The following is a 25,009-nucleotide window of genomic DNA, read 5'->3' on the forward strand; positions in this document are numbered from 1 at the left end:
GTTGGGTACCCCTGAGTTCAATACCCAGTACAAAAACAAACAAACAAACATGTACTTACCAGAAGGTTGAGCAAAGGGATGGTATATATCTTTATAACATCACTAGGACCATGTAATTTAGGTTAGTTAGGATTTCTCAGAAAATAAATCTTTTGATGATTGTATAATTTTCTCTTTACCTCTGATAGATCATGTTTCCATTATGTACTCTGTTCAAAATTAACATTTCTTCAGGATTTTTTGGTGTTTTTTTTCAATATCTTTCTCTATGCCTTTACTTTTAATCATGTCTTATTGTCTTTTAGTTGATATATTTAGATCACACACACTGAAGGTAATTAAAATATATTTGGTTTAAAGCCTGTCATCTTACTAATTGTTTTATAAGTTATTCATCTCCTTTTGCTCTTTGTTTTATATAATCTGTTTCACTGGTTTTGACTTACTTTAAAAATACTGACATACTGATGGTGAAGATTTTATCCCAATCTTTAAGATATCTATCTGTACATGTTCTTGATGGTGTCCTTTGCTATAAAGAAGCTTTTCAGTTTGATATTATCCCATTTATTGACTCTTGGTTTTACTTCTTGCACTTTAGTAGTCTTATTGAGGAATGCAGTTCCCAAGCTAACATGTTGGAGAGTTAAGCCTATTTTTCTTCTAGCAAGTGCAGTGTCTCTGGTCTAAGGCCTATATATATAGTCCACTTACCGTTGAGTTTCATTCAGGGTGAGATATAAGGGTTCAATTTCTTTCTATTAAATATGGATTTCCAGTTTTCCAAGAACAATTTGTTAAAGAGGTTATTTTTTCTCCAATGTACATTTATGGTGCCTTTGTCTAGGATGAGATAACTGTATTTTTGTGGATGTATCTCTGTGACATCTATTCTGTTCCATCACTCCAGACAGAATGGCATTATTAAAGAATACAAGTAACAGTAAATGTTGACGAGGATGTGGGGAGAAATGTACTTTCATACATTGATGGTGAGACTGCAAATTGGTGCAACCTTTATGGAAAACATTATGGAGATTCCTCAGAAAACTTGGAAGGAAACAACCATTTGACCCAGTTATCCCACTCCTTGGTTTATACATAAAGGACTTAAAAACAGCACACTAAGTGACGTGGCCACATCCATGTTTATAGAAGGTCAATTCACAATAGCTAAGCTATGTAAACAACCTAGGTGGGCTTCAATAGATGAAGGGATAAAGAAAATGTAGTGTATATACACAATAGACTATTACTCAGCCACAAGGAAGAATGAAATTATAGCATTTTCTGGTTAATGGATGGAACTGGAAAATATCATGCTAAATGAAATAAGCCAATCCCCCAAAACAAAGGCCAAACATTATACATGATTTGTAGATGCTAACCCAAGACAAGAAAGGTTGGGAAAGAGAATAATAGAATCCACTGTAGTAGAAAAAGGGAAATAAAGGGAAAGAAGAGGGGAGAGAAATAGAAAATACAAAATTAATTGGACATAACTTTCCTAGATTTGGTGTTTGTATACACAATCAGGGTAACTTCCACATTACATATGACTCCAAGAGTAGGAATGTAAATAGAATCAGTTATACTGTATATATCTATATTCTGCCGAAATACATTCTATAGTCATTTATACCTAAAAATAAAAGAAATTTTAAAAAAAGTAAAGAAGAAAGAAAAATAATGGATAAAATTGTATTTTATAAAGAAACTATATATTCTTGAAAATTTTCTATAAATCCAAAATGATTCCAAGACTTTGAAAATTCTTCATAAACCCTTCAAATAAAATTGACCTCATTTAATCTATGATAAAATATCTTAAATATATAATATACAATCAGTTTCACAAAGAAAATAAATGTTGTCAATGTACTTTCTTAATGAGCCTCAATATTTCCAAAATAAAATAACACAAATAAATTTACTACAATACCTTTAAAATCAGAGACAATGATATTTTTATTCAAACTTTTGATAATTTCTTATTTTTAGTCTTTTTATTTTCATAATTTTGATTTTTGTAACTTTGAAATTTGCATATTATATTCGGTGTTGCATATGTACCCTTTCTTATATAAATTCTTGTTGTTTATTATTTTGTCCAAGGAAATCCCAAATTATTGTGAGATAAGAGTGAAACACAGAGTAAAGGCATTTTTACAAATAATATATTCTAACTTACATGAAAGAAGGTTGTACAATAAATAACACCATGCATCTATGTTCAAACAATAGATGTTTATCCCCCCAAAATTAAAATCAGCATACTATGGTGATAAAGGCACATTGATAAAGGCACATTGTAACAACACAATTCACAATAGCCAAGTTATGGAACCAGCCTAGATGCCCAACAACAAATGAATGGAAAAATATTGTATAAATACACATTGGAGTTTTACTCAGCCATAAGGAAGAATAAAATTATGCCATTTGCTGGTAAATAGATGGACTTTTAGAATATCATGTTCATTAAAATAAGCCAGACTCAAAAAGAGAAGGGTCAATGTTTTTCTCTTGTATGTGGGAACTAACCAAACTAAGGGAGCAAAGAGAGTCGGGGGAGAATCCCATGAAAGAAAGATTAGTGGAGTAGAGGAGGGAGATAGATGGGGAGGAAGGAAGGATGGGAAAAGAGGGAACCTACAGAATGAAATGGAGCAAATTATGCTATGTTCAAATATGAATAGACCTCAGTGTATTTCACCTTTATGTACATCTATAAAGTACTAATTTAAAAAATCTAAAAGTAAGTAGAAGACCACTAGAGTAGAGGAAAGAGAACAGCAGTAGGAGGAGTTGAAGGAAAGAGGAAGTTTTATGCACTAAAGTGGAACAAATTATTTTTCATGTTTGTACACTGAAATGGACCCCAATAGTGTCTAAAACTGTAATGCACTAACAAAAGGAAAGAAAGATGAAAAATGGTTGCATTAGGAAAGGATTCCTAAGTGTCAGGAAATGTGAATTGTACATAGTAAGTTAGGCAGAATCTGATTAAGAAAACAGGAGGAGGCTAGATGGGAGAGGAGGGGGCATTAGGATCAAAGATGCGAAAGTGAGGTGCCCATAGTGTGAGTTCAGAAGAAATTAAACTGCTAGTTCATGTAGGATCTGCTTTTGAGTGGCTGAACAGGGCTAAGGACTAGGAACAGTTCTAAATCTACCTGTAAGTTCCTTTGCTCAGTTGAGATGTTTGTATATTCTAACTGAATAAAGAATTTAGAAGTTCAGGAGTTGAAGCAAGTGAAGTTGTGTCCCAAATTAAATTCCTCATTCAGGGATCAAGAAGGATTCAAAGCTACTATGTGTACAGGGGAATCGCAGAAATGACCATAGGACCAATTGTGTTGTTTTGGAATAAAATTTAATTCTGTTTATGAGTAATGTTTCCTGTGTCTAAAGCATGGAGCTGCTTTATTTCCTAAGCATTTTTATTTCTCCAGTTTCACATGTTATCAATCTTATTATTTTGAAATTTTTACTTAAAGATTTAATATTTAAAAAATCACAAAGTTAGTTAATTTAGTCAAATGGAAATAGTAAAGAAGGGGTAAAGGTTGAAACACAGTTTTGTACTATAAAACACTTTACTCTCCCCAGAGTTTGTCTGGAATTAATCTGAGTGCCCTTTGATAATGGGAACAGAAAGTATCAATTGCTTTTAATTTCAACTAGATTCATCTTGAGTATTTTACCTTGATTCATCTACTATTTTACTGGAGGATTTTTCAATGTTTATTTTTTAATATTTATTCTTTAGTTGTACACAATACCTTTATTTTGTTTGTTTGTTTATATATTTATTTATCTTTTCTATTACCTAATTTCTTTAATATCATGCAACATGTGAATGATGGGATGAATTCATAACATGCAATATATGCCTCTTTGCTGCTTCCCAAAGTATTTTAAAATATGTTAATCATCCAATCACTTTGGCAGACAGTTTACAGTTTCTTCCAGAGATAAACATGGACTTACCATATAATCCAACAATCACACTCCCAGGTATTAACAAAATCAGTTGAAAATTTATGTCCACATTAAAAACCTGCACATAAATGTTTGTGGAACCTTTATTTATAATTGATAATAATCAGAAGCAATCAAGATGTCCTTTGGTAGGTAAATGAGAAAACAAAATATAGTGCATTCAAACAATGAAACGTTTTTGGCATTTTTAAAAAAGCAATAAGTGATCAAGCCATAAAAAGACATAAGGAATCTTAAATCAGTGCTGCTACTTGAAAGGAGATCTGAAAAGGTTACATGCTATCGTATTCTGGCTGTATGATTTCCAGAATGATATTATGAAGTGTAAATTGTTCAACCCAGTCCCCTCTCCATTTGTAATAAATTCAGAAATATTTTAATTTCACAGAATCAACTTCCTCATAAGTTTTCAGGAAATCCACATTTCCTGAAATGTGGATTGACTTAGGGGAAGGAAAATAAGGCATATTCTGTCAATAGATAATTATACAATAAAAAAACAACTCAAGAAACAGAACAAAACAAAACAAGGTGTTAGGAAGCAGGGGAAAATATGGGTCTCCAAATGTCTAGAGAATATAGTGGCATAAAATGTGGAAAATATTTGTTCCCATGACATTTTAAAATTTTTAACAGTAGTTTCAGCTTTAAGGAAAAAATGAGCAGAAAGTCCAGGAAGTTCCTATGTATGTCCTTTATTATTAATATTTTGCATCATTAAATTATTTAATTAAATAAGAACATTAATATTGTTAATAACAAAATCTATAGTGTACATTAATTAGGGTTCACACATTGTGCATATTCTCTGGGGTTTTTTAAAAATATTTTTTTTTTTAGTTGTCAATGGACCTTTATTTTGCGTATTTATATGCAATGCTGAGAATCGAACCCAGTGCCTCACACATGCTAGGCAAGCGTTCTACCACTGAGCTGCAACCCCAACCCTATTCTCTGGGTTTTGACAACTGTATGATCACTTATTGCTTTTTTAATGCCAAAAACGTTTCATTGTTTGAATGTACTATATTTTGTTTTCTCATTTACCTACTAAAGGACATGTCCTCATCATGAAATTCTCCCACAAAGTAGCTTCACTACCCTGAAAATTCTCCTGGCCCCAACCATGCAGCCCTCTCTCCACTGAACCCCTGATAACCACTGATCTGTTTAATGTCTCCTAAGTTTTGCTATTTTGTTTCTTTATTTTTATGTGATACTGAGGATCAAACCCAGGGCCTCGCATGTGCTACGTGAGCGCTCTACCGCTGAGCCACAACTCCAGCCCCATCAATATTTATTCTTCAAGAAAGACACATAAATTGTTTAACCTATAAACCCAATTTAAAGGAAGTATTGTTGTTTTCCTTTACCATAAAATGCCAGTTTCACACTTACAAAAATGTCATTTTTAAAATGTTTCCCTCAAACATTTAGACTTAGCCAAATTTACTTTTTTTTTAAAAAAAGAACTTTAAATCAGACAGTATTTTGTTTGCATACTAACTTGACAAAATAGTAAATTACCAAGTTCTTAAATTAAAACCATTCTGTCATCTTTATTTTTTTCTATATATAATCACTGAAGTGAGTGTGATTCCTGTATTTACTTGTTCTAAAACTCTTCATTTTAGTTATAATCCTATTCATAATCTTGTTATTTAATCTTTTCTCTCTTTATTTGCCCTTCCTTCTTTCCTGCATGGTTGCCTTCTTTTTTTTCTTCTTCTCTCTCCTCTTTCTCTCTCTCTTTTTTTCCAGCACTGCAGATTGATTCAGTGCTTTACCACTGAACTACGAAACATCCCTTCTTACATTTGAGATAAGCTCTCACTAAATTACCCAGGCTGACTTCAAAGTAGTGACCCGCTTATTATTTTCTAATTATTGACTAATTATTGTCCTATTAATTTCTGAAATTTCAAGCTTCATTTCATTTATGAATTTTTTTAAATGCTCAAATATAGGACAGCAATGAGTAAGTTACCAACATTCTGAGTAATTAATTTTGTGCTACCTTTGCTAGTAATGTTTAGTGATGCTAGTCAGCAGAGTTGATGCTCAGCAACTACTTTAAACCAATTTTATTATTATACTATTATTATATTGATTTCTTATATAATGGATTTCTAATGCCACTGAAGATCTTTTAGGTAAAAATCCTATCACAAGTTAAAGCTCATTATTTAACTTATAGAGTATAACTTTTCACATGACACAGAGAACTTTCATAACGTAGCCTAGCCACTAATCCTAAAATTTATAGTTAAATTATCATTAAGGTTTTCTTCTTTATGTCATAATTCACTGCTCAGAATTATCTCAGTTACTGCATCCTAAATTATTTTTACACATGTAACCCTACTCACACCATCTAATTAAACCACAAAATAACTACATTTCTGACTCATTTTTGCACAACAGGATTAGTGTTAGATAGTAGTTATATTTTACTCCTAAACCTACTTATGTTATTCATAAAATAACACCTACAGTGTAATTAATCACCGAGATCAAGTTCTAGCTCCATGATTCTACACACATTTCTTGAAAATTTATCTAGGATGTTTGACACCAGACTTTTTCATGGCATTCTTCATCTCTGTGTTTCTCAAAGTATAGACTAAGGGATTGAACATAGGAGCAATGATGGTGTAAAATACTGCAAACACTTTATCTTCTGGAAAAGTGGTAGGAGGTCTAAGATAGACAAAGATTGAAGGTCCAAAAAATAAAATTGTCACAGTGACATGAGACCCACAAGTAGAGAGGGCTTTGCGCCTTCCTTCAGCTGAATGATGTCTTAAAGTGCACAATATGATGACATAAGAAACAAACAAAACCACGAATGTCACTAAGGTAACCATTCCTGAATTAGCAACCACAAGGACACCAGCAGTACTGGTATCACTGCAGGCAACTTTTAGCAAAGGAAAAATATCACAGAAATAGTGATCGATTTCATTAGGGCCACATAAGGGCAGCTGGATTGCTATAAACAACTGAGGAAAGGAATGGAGAGCCCCACCAGCCCAAGCAGCTAGAACCAAGTGATTGCACCTTGCTTTGCTCATGATAATCAGGTAGTGAAGAGGTCTGCAGATGGCAACATAGCCATCGAAGGCCATGATTGTGAGGATGAAGACTTCGATGCTTCCAAAAAAATGTATGGCAAAGACTTGCAACATGCAGTTACCATAGGAAATGGTTTTCCTTTTCACAACCAGGTCACCAATCAGTTTGGGTGTCACACAAGAAGTATAGCAGATGTCCATAGAAGACAAGTGGCAGAGGAAATGGTACATTGGCTGGTGAAATAGAGGGCTGCACCGAATAGAGATAAGGATCAGAAGGTTTCCCACCAAAAGGGCAACGTAACAGAATAAGAAGAGCACAAAACATAATGTTTGTATGCTCCATTCATCAGAAAGTCCTAAAAGAATAAATTCTGAGACATTCCTCTGGTTTTCCATATATCTCAGTTTGTCTTCTAAAATGTGAGTTAGTATCTGAAAAGAAAGAAGATGTGAATTTGCTATGGCAAACTTATATACACATAAGCAAATGCAGTCATTCACAAATTTAAAATCTGTGCCTTTAAAATCACTTTGGGTGATGAAAAGATAATAGGTATGGCATTAAAAATGAATCATACAGTGCAAAAAGAAATATTTCCAACTATACAAGTCTATTCTCAAGAAAAAATATTTCACCCGTTTTCTTTTTTTTACCCATTTTTTAATTTTCCTCCCATTATGACATTAGTATTGTTGTAAGCATTCCAAATACACATGTGCATATACATATATATATATGTATATATATACATATATATGACATTATGTATAAACATATATATGTATGTATATGTGACATTTTGTATAAATTATATTATATAATCTATGACATATATTAATACAGATAAAAAATATTTACATAAGCCTTACTAACAGGTGTAGATGGATGTATATGTAATCATATTTAATATAAATAATAATTTATATAATATAACAATATTATACAACAAAATGAAAATAATTATCACGTTTATTGTGCTCAAGAGTTAACAATGACAGGGGTTGGGTGGGGTTGTAGCTCAGCAGTAGAGCATTTGTCTGGCATGTGTTTGGCACTGGGTTTGATCCTTCGCACCACATAAAAATAAATAAATAAATATCCAACTACAACTAAAACATATTTTAAAAAGTTAATAATAACAGGACTTTAATATTTTTTATTTATTTACCAGAATTTTCCTTATTCTTTTACAACTAAGGGGATTATAATGAGATGGCATATTAGTAATAGATACGTAGTTTACCTAAAACAGAATAAAGATTATAGTTAGAGAAATAGGCTGGTAAACAAATTCTCCCATCAATTAGAGTATCCAAATTCCTGATTTTCAGTAAAGGAAGCACAGATCAAGAGAATCCAACTATTTCTTTGGATCATAAAATACTGCCCTGTAGATATTATGGGACCAATATCCTGGTTCTCAAGCTATCCTGATTTAAGCTATTTGCATTCTTGCTACCAAAGCAGAATAGGGTGCAATGTAGGGCTGCAGTGAGAGGAAATGCTTCAGAATCCTCATCTCAGCCCGCAAGAAGATGCAAGCTGACAGGTTACCACACCAACCAAGTTGTCTTTCTGAGTATTTATGTGAATGTGTCTAGAAGTTAATATAAGCATGTGACCCAACATTCTTTTTGCCTTTTATTGATACATCATATTTATAAATAAGAGGGGGGTTAATTTTGACATATTCATACAAGTACATAGCACAGCCTGAGCAATTTTATTCCCAAATGTCTTTTCTTTCCTTCCCTCCCCCCCAACACCATACCAATAACCTCCAGGTCTCCTATGTTTGTTAAGTATTTAGTATTCTAATCAATTCTGTGTAACTTTTTGTTTTTCAACTTAGCAAAATATGCATTTCTTAAATTCAGATTATGACTTGTTTTGTGGTCATAATGGATATTTTACTCACAAAGGCTCTTAAAATGTCGTCCTATATATTTAGGGAACATGCTCTCATTATCACTGCTGTTAGCAGAGGGAAAAGTCATGTTGAATACAATTGGTGAGAACTGCTATCCTAAGCCATAATATTAACTTGATCATAGCTTTTCAATTTTTAAATTAATTGGCATCATAAATTGTGACAGTATAATATTTCATATGTGCATTTGTTTCATATGTGGCTAGAATTCTGTCAACAAAGTGATTGAAGCATGGAGAAATAAAAAAAAACTAGATAGTGAAGTGTTTCGACTTAAATAGTTATTCTATAGCTATTAACATCTGAATATATAAAAATAACCAAGTACCTATATGTTTATAATATTCAGAGATTATACAGTAAGTGGACTTTATCCTTATAATTAGATTATTTTCATTATTACAATAGTTATCTAGGATTAGTGTAAAAATTAAAATCAGAGTAATCTTACTAATATTTTATGAGAAGTTAATCACCCAATATAAACATAGATACTGTGTAAATATTATTTTCATTAGTTTTATTAAACATCAGCCTAATACATCAGACATTTTTATACATCAGAAAAATTTAACAAGGAACCCAGTAAACATAATTAACTTTCTTCCCTTCTATACCACTTGTGAATCTTGACATAATTGTTAGCTTCTTGTAAGTTTCATTTTCTGCATCTATAAATTGAGATATTATCACACAATGCAGAATTATAATAAGGAACACAGAAACATTATGAAAACACCTTAGTCTCATACATGATTAACAATCACACATTAATTTTATCTTGGGTTTTGTATGAGCAGTTTCTGACATTGCCATGCACACGTAACATAACAAAACAGATATACTGAGGGTAATAAGGAGAAATTTCCATTTCAACAACCCATTGCTAAAACTAAAATTACTGTGAGATTTTTTTTTTTTTTTTGGTTTGGGTATTGCTAGTGACTAACATAAACTTTTTGATGCATTTTAAAATTATACTCAAATTATTACTTGATTTCTTTGGTAAGGTTGAATACAAAGTTTACATTCTTCTTGATTTTACTATCAAGATAATAAAAATAAATGCTCTTATAACTTCAAATTTGCTACATCTGGTATCAGAATACAACATGCAGTAAACTTACCTTAGATTAATCTGATGATTATAATGCACTTTAATGTGGCACGTTTTTTGAAAGTTGGGAATAATTTTTCCTGTTTGAAGATGTCAAAGTTAAACCAGGCTGTTCAGAATATGGGTAGGTACGTAAAGCACTAAGTTGGGCCTCAATGAAGTTCACTGCAACTTGAAGATTTTAATGAGATATTTGCCTCACCTATTCTCCTTTTCATCTGTTGTTCTGCTTGTGAATAATATGTACTAAAAACTTAAACTAGATATCATGTTTTCATAGTAATCAAATTGCCTTATATCATGAAAGAAATCATAGTGTTCAATAAAGTAGAGAAAGGAGATAGAGAGGGTGGGTGAAAGGCATGAGAAAGTACTGGAAACACAATCTATCACATTATGCTATGTCCCTTCACACAATGAATCCCGCTTATATATACAATGTTAATGTAGTAATTAAAATAATGAAAACCGTAACTGATGGGAGATCAGTAGAATAGTGCAAGTGGTTCATGCAGGAGGTGAAAGGAGGTGAACGAAAAGGAAGGTACTGGAGAAAGAGAGTCAACAAATTATGTTGTCTGTATGTATAATTACAATGCACCAATGAAAATATTCAAGAAATTATATTCTTAAGAATAAAAATTAAATACAGTACATTTAAAGAACATGTATAGCCTCCATAGCAGTGTCATGGGTAATTCGCAGACCATCAAGGCTGATTCACTGTCAGGATAGCGGTAGACTGGGTGAGGAAGGTTGCTTTCCTGCCAATTCTTCTCAAGGTCTCTAAATCTAATAGCATACAGAGATTTGCAAACACATTTAGGTTAATTCTCTCCAAGCACTTCTGAATGTTAGCAGTCTTAAAATCTTTTGTAGGTTTTCATCCATAAATATCCATTAGTCATTAAAAATGCAAGCCTCACAGAACAAAGAAATACATTTTGAATTTCTCAGAAAAGCAAATGCCATTTTAAGTCTTAGGAGTGATTCATTTTATACCTATTCCTGATGAAATTTTGGTTCAGAAGAGCAGAATTTAAACTTTGTGACAATATAAGAATTAATAGACGCAAACTCTAAGAACATGCATTCCCAGAGGCATAAACAGATATTCATCAAGTGCCTCTGAGTGGCTATCAGAGGCAATGCCCTCGTGCCTCTGTGCATTTACTGGCTGTAACTTTTCTTTTCACCTACTTTTGCCTGGATCAACTTTGCTTCTCTGGAGAAGACAAGATGCTGGTTACACAGGGCACTTCAGGAAATTCTGCCTGCTTTATGTTCATCTGCATTCTGAAAGAGGGAGGAAAACAAAGCCTGTGGAATAGTAGTAGGTTATTTTCCAGGAATATATGAGATGGGAATGAGGAGGAGCAAAGAGAAGCAGAGATAGGAATTTGCCATTCCAAACGTGGATTGTTATCAACAGTAATATCCAGGCTTAATGTAGATTGTTCAGTGAAATTGGTGACAATCAATATCAGGACCAAGACCTAGCTTCTCTTGCCAAGAACATTCATGTGACTCATGGCTATGGTGTGGATGATAGAACTTAAAAGATAAAAGTATTCCATGATGTTCCCCATGCATACACCAGGGTGAAAAAAGTATATCATTAACGCCAACATACTGATAGTATGAGAGGATAACCACACTCATTGCACATTAAAAATTTATTCATTTATTTACTTTCATTTTTAATTTTGAAGGAGAGTCTTGCTAGATTCCCCAGGCTGACCTCAAACTTGCCATCACCCTGCCTCAGCCCCATGAGTAGCTGGGATGTCATGCACACTGAGCCAGTCTAAACTGGGTAATTTCTTAGTGGGAATATGTAGAAAGTACAAGACTTAGAAACTTAGAAATTCACAACCTACTTTATATGTTCTTAATGATTATTTTGTTCTTAATCGAAATTCTGCTTACATATAATACTCAGTAAGTTTTAAGTATGATAAAACTTTTTATAGTAAAAATTATCATATGCTACTAAGGTGTTCAAATACTCATAATGAAATTTATAGAATCAATGACAAAAGCACATTCTCACCCCAGCACAGCGGGTTATGCGACTCCCCACAACCAGAGCAACACAGTAATACACTGACCATCAGGTCTCACTGCCAGGTTGGATTTATGTGAAGATCAGGAAATGTTCAGCCCCAAGATACTCATTTGAGCAATGTATCTCAGCATCAAAATATACAATACATTTAAGAAAATTATACAGTAATTCAATTTACCAACATTAGCATTCCCCCCAAAATTTACAGATCTTAAATGTTTAAGGATTTCCAAGAGGAAGGGACCTCAAATATTTGCTAAAATTATCAGTAACAAAGGAAGAATATACATTCATCCATCAGGGAAGCAAGCTAGGAAATTTGAATTTCAATCAAACAGCATTTTTAATAAGAGCACAGACTAAATAAATGATCAAAAGATATTTTAGATTCCTTCAAAATTGAATGTACATTCTTAAGTCTTAGCACTCTTTTCCTAAAGAAAATTAGTTTACCAAAAGCAACATATAAATTTAAATGTCAAGCAATAATTAATATGTCTTTGAAAGCTCTAAGAAGTTATATTCCTGTCTCATGAGATTTTCAAACCAATTTTGATTAAATGCAGCCAAGCCCCTGTCCATGGTAATGGTTTCTGGTGCCCCTTTGTGTGTTCCTTCCACCTGTGGATTAATCTGGTTTAGGTACTAGTTCCCTGGAGGTCCCATAATGCCATAGCCAGACAGAGCAGTTCAGGACAGTTCCTGGTCTGTGCTCTTCCAGATTTCTGAGGATGGGAAGGGAAATGACAAAGTCTATAATAGTATTATGTTACCTTCTAGGAACATCTGAGATGGGGATGGACAAAGAGAACCAGAGACAGATGTTCATTTTTCAGACATGGTCTATTACTGAGATTCTAAGTAGTGGAGAGTTAATAGGTCAATAAAATCAATGAACTACAAGATTACAACTAGTTATAAATTAACTGTTGACAGAGAGTAACACTTTGGGCATAGATGGTTGAGGAATGAAAGAAGAGGAAAAGGAAAAATAAAAAATAAATTAATAAAGCTTCTTTTCCCATAATTGTACATGAGTTAAAGAATTCATCCATCATAAGGTGAAGAATATATGGAATATTCAGAGGAAGATGGTACTCAAAGGGCAGCAAAGTTGTATTCTACTTGTTCTTCCTTCTGGGAATCCATGGTTGTTGATGCTCCACCTCAACCACACGCACTGATTCAGTTGGTGGGTAATTAACAGCATAGACAAATCCATAGATTTTATAATTCCTCAGACTTTTAAAACTTCAGGAAATCCAATTACATATACCTGATACTATTGGTATTAAACTATTTAGCAAAATAATAGTAAAACTTTTTAAAGAGATTACTGGTGTTTTACATTCATCATATATTCTATACTTGTAACTTGACATAACTATTATTCACACAGAAGCTTCTAGAGTCTTAAGAGCTAGCTTAAACAGCTAGATATCAGAAAAATGATGAAATAGATTTTTCTGAAGAGTTTTCTTCAAGACTTTGAAAGCTAAGGATTCCTGAGTAAATAAGTTAGTTACTTTAGTAAAAAGATTTCAAAACCCTGTGTTGTACAGTTTTTCAACTTCAAAATTATGCTCATTGGTGACCAAACTTCATTAAAACTACTTTACGGAAGATTGCTTGTCATCCCTCTAACCTCCTCACCCTACAAACACACACTCCAGGATACCCTAGAAATATGAAAGGTATTGCATTTAAGGCTTCAAATGTGTAATTCAACCAAAGCCACATTCTTTCTTTTGTAAATATTTTAATTTCAATGAAGTTCAATTGATCATTTATTAATGGCTCATGAGTATGTTATTTCATGTAAAAACTAATTGTTTATTTAAATATCATAAAATCTTCTACATATAATTTTAAATGCTTTACTTTTAAATTTTACATGTCTACGATCTATTGTGAATTAAATTTTTACTGGCTTTAAGTTATAAAGGAGTTATTTTTTGTTTAATTGTTTCTTTGTTCTGTATATAGTACAAAACCATCCACTAGTTTCACCACCCTGTGTGGCAAAAGCTATTTTTTTCTTCCCAAATTCCTGACTTAACTTTGCTAAAAAATAATCATATAAGTCCAAATCTACTCTTGAGTTTCATTGTCAGGTCTTTTTATCATTTTTATGCTTTTGAAAATAGTATTTTTATATAAGATTATGATATAAGTTCTCCAAACTTATTCTCTTGTAAGTTGTAGAAGCTAATCTTCTTCCTGTACATTTCCATATAAAATTATAAATTTTCAAAATTAGACAAGCTGCCCACTCAGATTTTATTTGAAATTGTTTCAATCCAGAGATCAATTTGAGGGGAATTTAGATCTTCACAATGTTCTCTGGCTCATGAGCATGTCTATTTCTATTTATTCATGTCATCAGATTCTCTTAACAAAGTTTTCAGTTGGCAGTACACATGTCTTGCTCACATTTTGTAACCAATGGCTGGGGATGTAGTTTAGTGGTAGGGTACTTGCCAGCATACCTGAAGCCCTGGGTTCAATTCATAGAGTATTTAGTAACAGTCATCCTTAAGTATTTTATACTGTTAATGAAATTATAAATGAGATTTTAACTTGGTTATTATAAACATTTTGCAACCTATGTATAAGTGAAACCATCACATAACATAGACTTTTTTTTTTTAATCTATCATGTCTGAAAAAATCTGGAAAAATATAAAAATAAAACTGCAATTTTAGATTTTTAGTTAATAGTACAAACTATACAACTGGTATTTACATACTTATCTTATTTCTCAAACTCACATTATAAACTCATAGTCACATATATTGAGCAAAACATAATGAAAAGGTCTTTAAACCCAATGAATTGATTGTCTACTTAGAAATTCTAAGAAATATACAGAAAATTTTATTGTAAGTATCAGAGATTAATAGCCAATAAGAGTTCAGAAAACTCCTCTTTAGTTCTATATTTGAAAGATTTTGTAAAGAACAACCTATTTTTCATTAGTGTGTGGTAGATTTCAACAATTAAAGCTATTATAAAGAAGGTAGGAGAATGAAAACATGAGCTGGGTAAGAATATAGAGGCCCAAAATTTACATGAAACCCTGCATCCTCTTGTGCCATATACCACTACTAGGCCAAGTTCCCCTTGTGAGTTTAATTCATTTTGTAGCTCATTGTATATCAAAAATACCATTAACTCCAAATAAAATAAGACCATTTCAGAAACCTTAGCTAAAGCAATTCTAATAATTGTTTAGCAAAATCAAAATACTCTGGGAAAATTGGTGACATAGGTACATAGGAAATGATGACTATTTAAAATCTGAAATGCTTTGAGGTATAAAGGACGTGCGGTCAAAACCACAGGACTTTCTCAGGTTTTACAAAGGATATTAGAATACCCTGAAAGTATCTAAATAAGCTTTTCTAGTGTATATCTAGAGAAAGAGAAAGAGGGTTATAAAGAAGATGAAGAAGAAGTATGTGGTCAAGGGAGGATGTCAAATAAAAACTAAATCCCTCTCAGTTAGTTTTGGCTTCTAATCCATGTTGATTCCTGACCAGGACTTCTAACCTACTTTTCATGCTGGTATTTCTGATAGTTCTCAAGTACCATGTTTCTTAGTATGAATGGGGTTCAGGTGATTTAAGATAACCATTTAATAAAATTTAGTAATGGTTGATATTCCCATGCAATAAAATTTGCTGAATATGTATGCTTATTCTCATATGCATGACAAAACATTTTATGTTTCTCCCAAATATTAACTAGACAGATATTTTGGCATATACAAGGTATTGTGAACATGCTGGAAAGTGAATTCTAGGAGAAATACCAAGCAATTAAAGAAAAATTGAACTGATAAAATTTTTTGTTGTCTAATCATGTAACATTATCAAAATTTATCCAATAAAACTCTGTGAACATTTGAAAAAAGCAAACAAGTGATAATACAATGTTTTGTTTTTTTTAGTTTTATTGCAAGTATTCTTCTTGATAGAATGTGTACTTTAATCGATATGTTCTCAAAATCTGCAAGAACCACATGTCATAAATACATGTACACAATCATCACACAACAAAATTTCATTTCCACACACCATGTTTCTGTACTGAAAGGAAAATCCAAATACTCTGTGGAAAAATAATACAATGAGTCAACTAAAATAAAAGTATGGTTAAGATAACTAATCAGAGCCAACTTTTTTTTTTGAAGGACATAATATTTTCCCAAGATAATGTAGAGTTTTGCATAGATTCAGGAGGGGAAAAAAAAAGTGAATAGTTAAATATGTCAAAAGTTCTAAGATTTGAAAAGTGAATAAAGGAGACCCTGGTACTAAAGTCAAACACGCAACTGCCTCTGTGACTTTTCCTTGAAGTTGACATGACTGACTATTGAGACAGGAATGATTCAAATTAGGAAAGTCAGTGTAAAATTAACTCAATTATTTTATTATTAATGTTTGTTAATGACAGGAGCAAATAATCTAGACACTTAAAAACAACACACATCATTAAATAAAAAGAGAAATCAGTACTTTAGGAACAATTCCACTCATAGAATCTATGACTCTCAAATGATAGCAGACCTGGGGACACAAAAGAAAAGCATCATGAATGTCTCCTTATTTACTTTACTTATCCATGTGACATTCGAGACCATACCTTCTGCATGGCAATTTTCATCTCCATATTTCTGAGTATATAGATGAGAGGATTCAGCATGGGGCAACCACAGTGTAAAACACAGAGATTTCTTTGTCCTTGTTCTCACTACCTGCAGGTAGTACGTAGGTGTAAATACAGGGCACAAAAAACAAAATGACTACCATTACATGAGAGCTACAGGTTGAGAGAGCTTTGCGACGCCCTGCAGATGACCTTGTCCTAAGATTATATAAAATCATTATATAAGAAGCTACTAGAACAAGAAAAATCACAACTACCACCATCCCTGAATTGGCGATCACTAAGATACTAACAATGTGAATATCTTTGCAGACCAATTTCAAAAGAGGCTTCACATCACATATGTAGTGATCTATCTGATTAGGGCCACAAAAAGGCAGCCTGAGAACCATGAGCAATAGAGCAATAGAGTGCCAAAAACCCACCCCCCAGGCCACCGCAACCAGCAGGTTACACTTCTTCCGGTTCATGATGACCATGTAGTGCAGCGGCTTGACAATGGCCACATAGCGGTCAAAAGCCATGGACACCAAGATGAATATTTCCACCCGTGCCAGAAAGTGGGCTGTGAAGAGCTGGGTCATGCAGCTGTGATAGGAAATGGTTTTTCTTGCTGCCGCCAAGTCCCTGATAAGCCGGGGAACCACAGTGGAGGTGTAGCACAGGTCCATGAGGGAAAGGTGGCACAGAAAGTAGTACATGGGCTGCTCGATGAGGTGACTGCAGGTGATTGTGAGTAAATTGATGAAGTTCCCCATTAAGACTGCCAGGTAGCAAAGCAGGAAGAGGAAAAAGAAGAGTAGTTCGATTCCCTTATTTCCCCAAAGCCCCATGAAAACAAATTCTGTGACATTATTCGGATGTTCCATGAAGTCAGCTGGAATCCACATACACAGCAGAAACTTAATTCATCTGAAATGAAACAGAACACAATATCTTAATAGGTGCTTTTATGTTTGGATACATTTATAAATTAAAAACATATATAGTAGTAACAGATGTTATTTGGGGTTAATCTTTCAGAACTTTTTTAGATATAAATAATCATTTTACTTCTCATGATATTTAATGAAAGCAGGTTTTATACCTAGGACTTTTGTAAACCTTTTAAATGCATTTAGCTCTCATAAAAACACAGTAAGGTTCTGATATTCATTTTACACATGAAATAATAGAGAAATAGGAGGGGTCGGTTAATTACACAAAATCATTAAACTATTGGAAAGCAGACTAAAGATATGAACCTGTATCTGATGCCAGATTCCATGAATCTTAGAGCTGTGCAACCCTGGGGGGTGGGTTTTTGGCACTCAACATTCCACAGATCAAATGGAATTGCAGCTGCTTACACTCCTGTAAAAAAAACAGGGGGTCTTTCATTATCTCTGTTATTTTTTTAACTCTATAATACTAAGAAAGATATTTCCTTCTATATTTTACATAGAATTTATCCATAAAATTTGATATTCATTTCCTATTACTTTGTAGCTTTCATCTCACTGTTAATTTATAAATCCAGTAGAATTAAGATTTATTTTTTAAAGATGCAAGACACTTAATCATACTATAGAATATTTTAGTAGAAAAATAGCCTGGTAATAGCTTCAGTGCCTTTCTGTGGAATGTTTGGTCAAAGCTCACTAAATGGAGATGCTGGAAATAAAGAACTCTGGGCAGCAATGTTGAACATCTAAATAGAGGGACACAGTGCATTATTGTATGAAAACTTACCTTTTTTCTAAGAATTCTGAAGTCATCTTTTAGAGGTTACTGCTAATGCATTAGAAACATTTTAGGGATCTTGTAGTCTTCTGACGACAATTTGAAGAACCTCATGTACCTTGCTTATTTAATCATAAGTTCAGAGCAGTGCAGCTATTCTGATACCATGAATCTGTGAACAGACAGCAAATACATCCAAATCATCACCTTTAACCAAGATCTCAATATCCTCATCAGCAAACCATTCTTTGTTTCAGACTCTGTAATCTCTCAGTGGAAACAGTGAGGGACCATTCTGCTGTCATGGGCAGATCCCTTCATAATGAAGCATGACAGTAAGTGCCCCTCTTGGATGCTCTGCTAATTAAGCAGAGAGATGAGTTCATGTAATGAAATATAATACAAGGTAACAAGTCCATAGAACAGCCCTACCCTCTGAAATCTTTTTCAGAGGAGCAAACTCTTGTAAAAGGAAATGAAAATCAATATTTTATCTTGATGTTTCCATCTACTGTGATTTTGTCTGCCACAGAGAAAAGTGTTGAAGTATACATTTTAAACACATGTTAAGTACACAGAAAAATATGAGTGCTGCTGTGCTCATTTCAGATTAAAATTTTGTGGAAAAAAAATATGTCAGTTGAAAGACAAAGGAATTTCTGGATAATTTCTCATTCAAACTATGGAACAAAACTGTAAAAAAAAAGTACAAAATTAAAACTGTAGAAAGTGGAAATCTTGCCTCAAAATATTTTCTTGATATTGATAAAAGCACCAGTACTTTTAACATTGATACAGGATTGTCCTAGTTACAACGAGAGGAGATCAGTTAGGATATTATAGAACTATGTGGACAAAGGTGCTTCAAAGCAGTTCCCAGAGCAGTTTTAGGAGCCCTCTGAAAAAGCCACCTCATGTTGCAATATCCACCATTCTCTTCCTGTTTGTAAAACCTTTCTGTTCTTACAATACTAAAAGTTTTCAATGTCTTTGTCTCGGCCTCTAAGATCTCTCTCTCTCTCTCTCTCTCTCTCTCTCTCTCTCTCTCTCTCTCTCTCTCTTTCTCTCATCAAAACACAAGGGTATAGGAGTGAAGAATTTTGAGCTCATTGGATCACATACCTTTTACTTTAAGCCTATTTCCCCAAAGTCTCTCCTTTACTATGTAAATTTTTGGAGAAAGGTTCCTATGCAAAACTGTTCGCAAAAAATATGCCAATTTCTATTTGCCAAAAAAAAAAAAAAAGAGAAAAGCCCTTTAAAGTGTCATTCTTCAGAAATGGATGATGACTAAGGTCCAGAGAATATGCGGAATAATTTTATATGTTTTTCTGTGTAATTAGTTATCATATTTTTAACAATGAAAAAAATGTGAAGTAGAAAGATGTAGACTTAATCATTTGACACAAAATGTTTATGAACCATAATTATTAATATGTTTTGGGCATGGTGTTAAAATTTTTATTTATTTATCTATTATATATTCACCATGGCCCAATGAGATATATGCTATTATATTGTTTCCTCTTTTTCCAAATAGAAGTATTACAACAAAATTCAAATAGAAAAGTCTACATCTAATTAGTATTTGTGTTTCAAAATCTCATATTTTTATAATACTTGTTTTATCACAAAATCAAAGGTTTAATACTTTTTCCCTCAAATGAATTTATCTTCAAATTACCATCCAGCTTTTCCTGAGTGTCTTTTCTTAAAAAAGAACTACCATTTAAAATATTCCAGAATAATTTAAAATTAAAAATTAAAATTAATATTTACTAAAATCAAATTTTATGTAAATAGATGTCCATAACCTCAAATATTTTCCCATTTAAAAAAATCTTTGCTAATATTATCTCTTATTTTATATTTCTCTGCAATGTCATGGTTGTTCTTCAGGCTAATTCTTCTTACCTTTCTGTGTAACATGAAACAGCAAATTGATATAGACACCAGCTGTCTCCCCTTTTGGATCTTCAATGCACAAGAAGCTTTTAGGGCTGCATTACTGGGAATACTTTGAAATAAAAGACTTAAGATGGACCAGAGGGAAAAACTCCCATAGGCATTTAATTTTTCCCCAAAATAAAAAAGCCTGTATAGTTATATTTGTAAAAATAAAGCTAGTAACATTAAAGTGTTCATACAGATAGCTTTAAGGCTTTCTTTTATTTCTCTTTAGAGTCTTGACATGAGTGATTCTGTAATGTTGTAGCATTGATAATGTGATAATTTCACCCTGTGAACTAGAATAATTTCCTTAAAGTCCAAACTCACTGATGTCATGTAATATACACTTAATAAATTGTAAATGCTTTATCACCTAATTTTATCAATGAACCAAGAAATTATCATAAGAGCATTGATATATTCTCATCAATATTATCCTCAGAGTCATTGCCATTACAAAAACACTTCAAAATAGTTACTCAACATTTAATTATGCCCTTTGGAAGTTTGGAGCCCATGTTCACTCTTCTATGTTAATAGGTAGTAGTATTTGAATACTGATTAAGTATATATAATACATATTTTTGTAAAATATATAGTAACTACTGTCCTTATTTTTATTTGTTACTCTTTTGCTTCGTTTTGTCTTTCATCCCCCTTGAATAAAAGAGGAAAAGAAGAATCAGTAAATGCTAAGGGAACAGATTACATAAATCATAACCCTTAGTTCATGGCAGACCATCCTCATAGATCTATGCAATGTCCTTCTACAGACATATTTTATTTTACAATTTTTATATCACTCCTTTCACATCTCCTCACCTCTCTGAATAATCACTGTACTGTCATTAGCATAGCAAATTCCCTGAACCCCAGGATATCACACCTTCGTGGGCTGTTTCCTATAGCTGTGCACAGCTTGAAAATAGACTCTTACTAAACTCCTGTTAAATTACAGCATTTGACACTGCTCTCTCACTGTGCAATCCTAACTGATATGTTTGTTTATAATATAGTCCCAAGATATATGGAACAATGTTAAATAAACCCACCTGAGGAAACAAATGAATTCACCTTCAAAGTGGAAGATTTCAATATCCCCAACTCTAATACTGATGGGTAAAGCTGGCACTAAGTAGAAATAACATAAAAGATCTCAAGGACAACTTAAAGGTATATAAAGGCATAGATAAAGCTACATATTGAACAAGGAATGCATATTCTTTGCATTTAATAATTAAATATTTATTTAATTAAGTATTAAATTATAATATGGTTTGGATCTAAAAATGTACCCCCAAAGAGCTCATGTGTTAGACAATGCAGGAAATGTTCAGAGGTGAAATTATTAGATTATGAGAGATATAAATTCAATAGTGCATTAATCTATTTGGTGGATTAATAATTTAAATGGAATCCTAGGTAATAACACCAGGCAGGTAGAGTGTGGCTGGAGGTAGTAGGTAACCAGAGACATGGTTTTGGACTATATCTTGTCCTTGACTTTTGCTCTCTATCACTCTCTTGTGCTTTCTCTTCCCCCTCTTTAAAACATACAGCTGAAAATAATGATTTCTAGTTCCACCCTTTTTGCTTCATATAATAGAACATCATTGTTTTAATGTATGAATAACATTCTATTGTGGGTATATACCACATCTCTATATTCATTCATGTGTGGATGGGCATCAGGGCTGATTCTATTTCTTAAGCATTCTGAATAGTGTCATATTAAACCTGAGTGTACAGCTGTATGTTTGATCTGCTCATATCATTTTCTTTGGATATATCCCCAGAAAAAGAGTAGCTAGAAAAAAAAAAAGAGTAGCTTGATCGTACAGTAGTTATTTTTACCTGGGAAACTTATGTACTACTATTCATTACAACTATATTATGTATACTCTCCTGAATATGACACAAGAGTTCCCTTTTCTCCACAGCTTCATCAATATTTGTTATTTTTGACCATTTGAAAATGGCAATTCTAATTGGGATAAGATGATGTCTATAAACAGAAGGGAATAAAACAATAAAAAGTTCAATGAATTTTTTTTTCTGAAAGGTAAATAAAATTGGCAAACTTTTAATTCAGCCAACTAAGAAAAAAATAGCACATGAATTAGTCAAATCAGAAGTGTAAATGGAGCTCTAACAACTGAATCCATGGGATTACATCACCAAAGACTTTGAGGAAAACTACAAGAAAACAAAATCACAAGAGAAAATGACCAATTATATGATACATAATGAGTAATCATATAGCACCACTATGGTGCATAACCTAGAAGAAATAGAAAAAGTCCTAAAAATTTAGGGCTTGCTAATATTCACTAATGAAGACATTGAAAACCTGAGAAGATAAATATTAAGAAAAATTATTTATTTAATTGACACAGAAATCCTCCAAATCAAGAATCAAAATCATGTTAAATGATCATATATCCAGATGAAGTGGATTCATCTTTGGCATGTAAAGGATGTGCAAGTTTGTGTGACACACACCAACAGAATCGAACACGAAAGTAATGTGATTACCTTAATCAATATAGAAAAAATAATTTGTCAAAATTCAACTTCCATTCATGATAGACCAAGGAACAGGGCCTCACCCATCACTTCTTTTTTTAAATTAATTTTTTAAATTTATATATGACAGCAGAATGCATAACAATTCTTATTACACATATAGAGCAAAAATTTTCATATCTCTGATTCTATACAAAGTATTTTCACATCAATTCATGTAGTAACACCAGACATGTAGGGTGTGGCTGGAGGTAGTAGGTAACCAGAGATATGGTTTTGGACTATATCTCGTCCTTCACTTTTGCTCTCTCTCACTCTCTTATGTTCTCTCTTTCCCCCTCTTTCAAATATACAGCTTCTTCATACATGTACTTTGGATAATAATGTCCATCACATTCCACCATCATTTCTAACCCCATGCCTCCTTCCCTTCCCCTCCAAACCCTATGCCCTATCTAGAGTTCCTCTATTCCTCCCATGCTCACCCTCCCTACCGCATTAGGAATCAGCCTCCTTATATCAGAGAAAACTTTTACTATTTGTTTTTGGGGGATTGGCTAACTTCACTTAGCATTATCATCTCCCAACTCCATCCATTTACCTGCAAATTACATGATTTTATTTTCTTTTATTGCTGAGTAATATTTCATGTGTATATATGCCACATTCTTTTATCCATTCATCTACTGAAGGGCATCTAGGTTGGTTCTACAGTATAGCTATTGTGAATTGTGCTGCTATAAACATTGATGTGGCTGTGTCCCTGTAATATGCTGTTTTTAAGTCCATTGGGTATAGACCAAGGAGAGGGATAGCTGGGTCAAATGGTGATTCTATTCCAAGTTTTCAACAAAATCTCCATACTGCTTTCCATATTAGCTGCACCAATTTGCAGTCCAACCAGCAGTATATGAGTGTACCTTTTTCCCCACATCCTCGCCAATACTTATTGTTGTTTGTATGCATAATAGCTGCCATTCTGACTTCAGTGAGATGAAATTTTAGAGTAGTTTTGATTTGCATTTCTCTAGTTGCTAGTGATGATGGACATTTTTTTTCATATATTTGTTGAATGATTGTATATCATCTTCTGAGAAGTGTTTCTTCAGGTCCTTGGCCCATTTATTGATTGCTTTTTTTTTTTTGTACTTGGCTTTTTTAGTTCTTTATATATCCTAGAGATTAGTGCTCTATCTGATGTGTGAAGGGTAAAGATTTGCTCCCAAGATGTGGGCTCTCTTTTCACCTCACAGATTATTTCTTTTGCTGAGAAGAAACTTTTTATTTTGAGTCTACCCATTTATTGATTCTTGATTTTAATTCTTGTGCTTAAGGAGTCTTACTAAGGAAGCTGGGGCCTAATTCCACATGACAGAGATTAGGGCCTATTTTTCTTTTATTAGACACAGGGTCTCTGGTTTTATTCCAAGGTCCTTGATCCATTTTGAGTTGAGTTTTGTGCATGGTTAGAGATAGGGTTTTAATTTCATTTTGTTGCATACAGACTTCCAATTTTCCCAACACCATTTGTTGAAGAGGTTATCTTTTCTCCAATGCATGTTTTTTACATATTGTCTAATATAAAATAATTGAATTTTGTGGGTTAGTCTGTGTGTCCTCTATTCTGCACCATTGGTCTACCAGTCTGTTTGCTGCCATAACTATGCTGTTTTTGTTACTATTGCTCTGCAGTATAGTATAAAGTCTAGTATAGTGATACCACCTGCTTCATTCTTCTTGTTAAGGATTACACTATTCTGGGTATCTTATTTTTCCAGATGAATTTCATGACTGCCTTTTCTATTTCTATGAGGAATGTTATTGGAATTTTGATTAGAATTGCATTAAATCAGTATAATGCTTTTGGTAGTATGGTCATTTTGATAATATTAATTCTGCCTATCCAAGAGCAAGGTAGATCTTTCCATCTTCTAAGGTCCT

At 32.9% G+C, this 25,009-nt stretch overlaps 2 protein-coding genes across 2 annotated transcripts; both read right to left on the bottom strand.

The window, feature by feature from the left end:
- Positions 1-6,560: 6,560 nt before the first annotated feature.
- On the bottom strand, positions 6,561-7,478 carry LOC107159099 (olfactory receptor 4P4-like). The gene has a single exon (XM_015505641.1). It carries the CDS (start codon positions 7,476-7,478, stop codon positions 6,561-6,563), a length of 918 nt encoding a protein of 305 aa, XP_015361127.1.
- Positions 7,479-16,899: 9,421 nt separating this feature from the next.
- On the bottom strand, positions 16,900-17,739 carry LOC107135102 (olfactory receptor 4P4-like). Its single transcript, XM_015477053.1, has one exon. The coding sequence runs from the start codon at positions 17,737-17,739 to the stop codon at positions 16,900-16,902; it is 840 nt and encodes a 279-aa protein (XP_015332539.1).
- Between the last annotated feature and the right edge of the window lie 7,270 nt (positions 17,740-25,009).

This window comes from Marmota marmota, unplaced genomic scaffold, assembly GCF_001458135.2.
Source record: "Marmota marmota marmota unplaced genomic scaffold, marMar, whole genome shotgun sequence".
Lineage (NCBI taxonomy): Eukaryota > Metazoa > Chordata > Mammalia > Rodentia > Sciuridae > Marmota > Marmota marmota.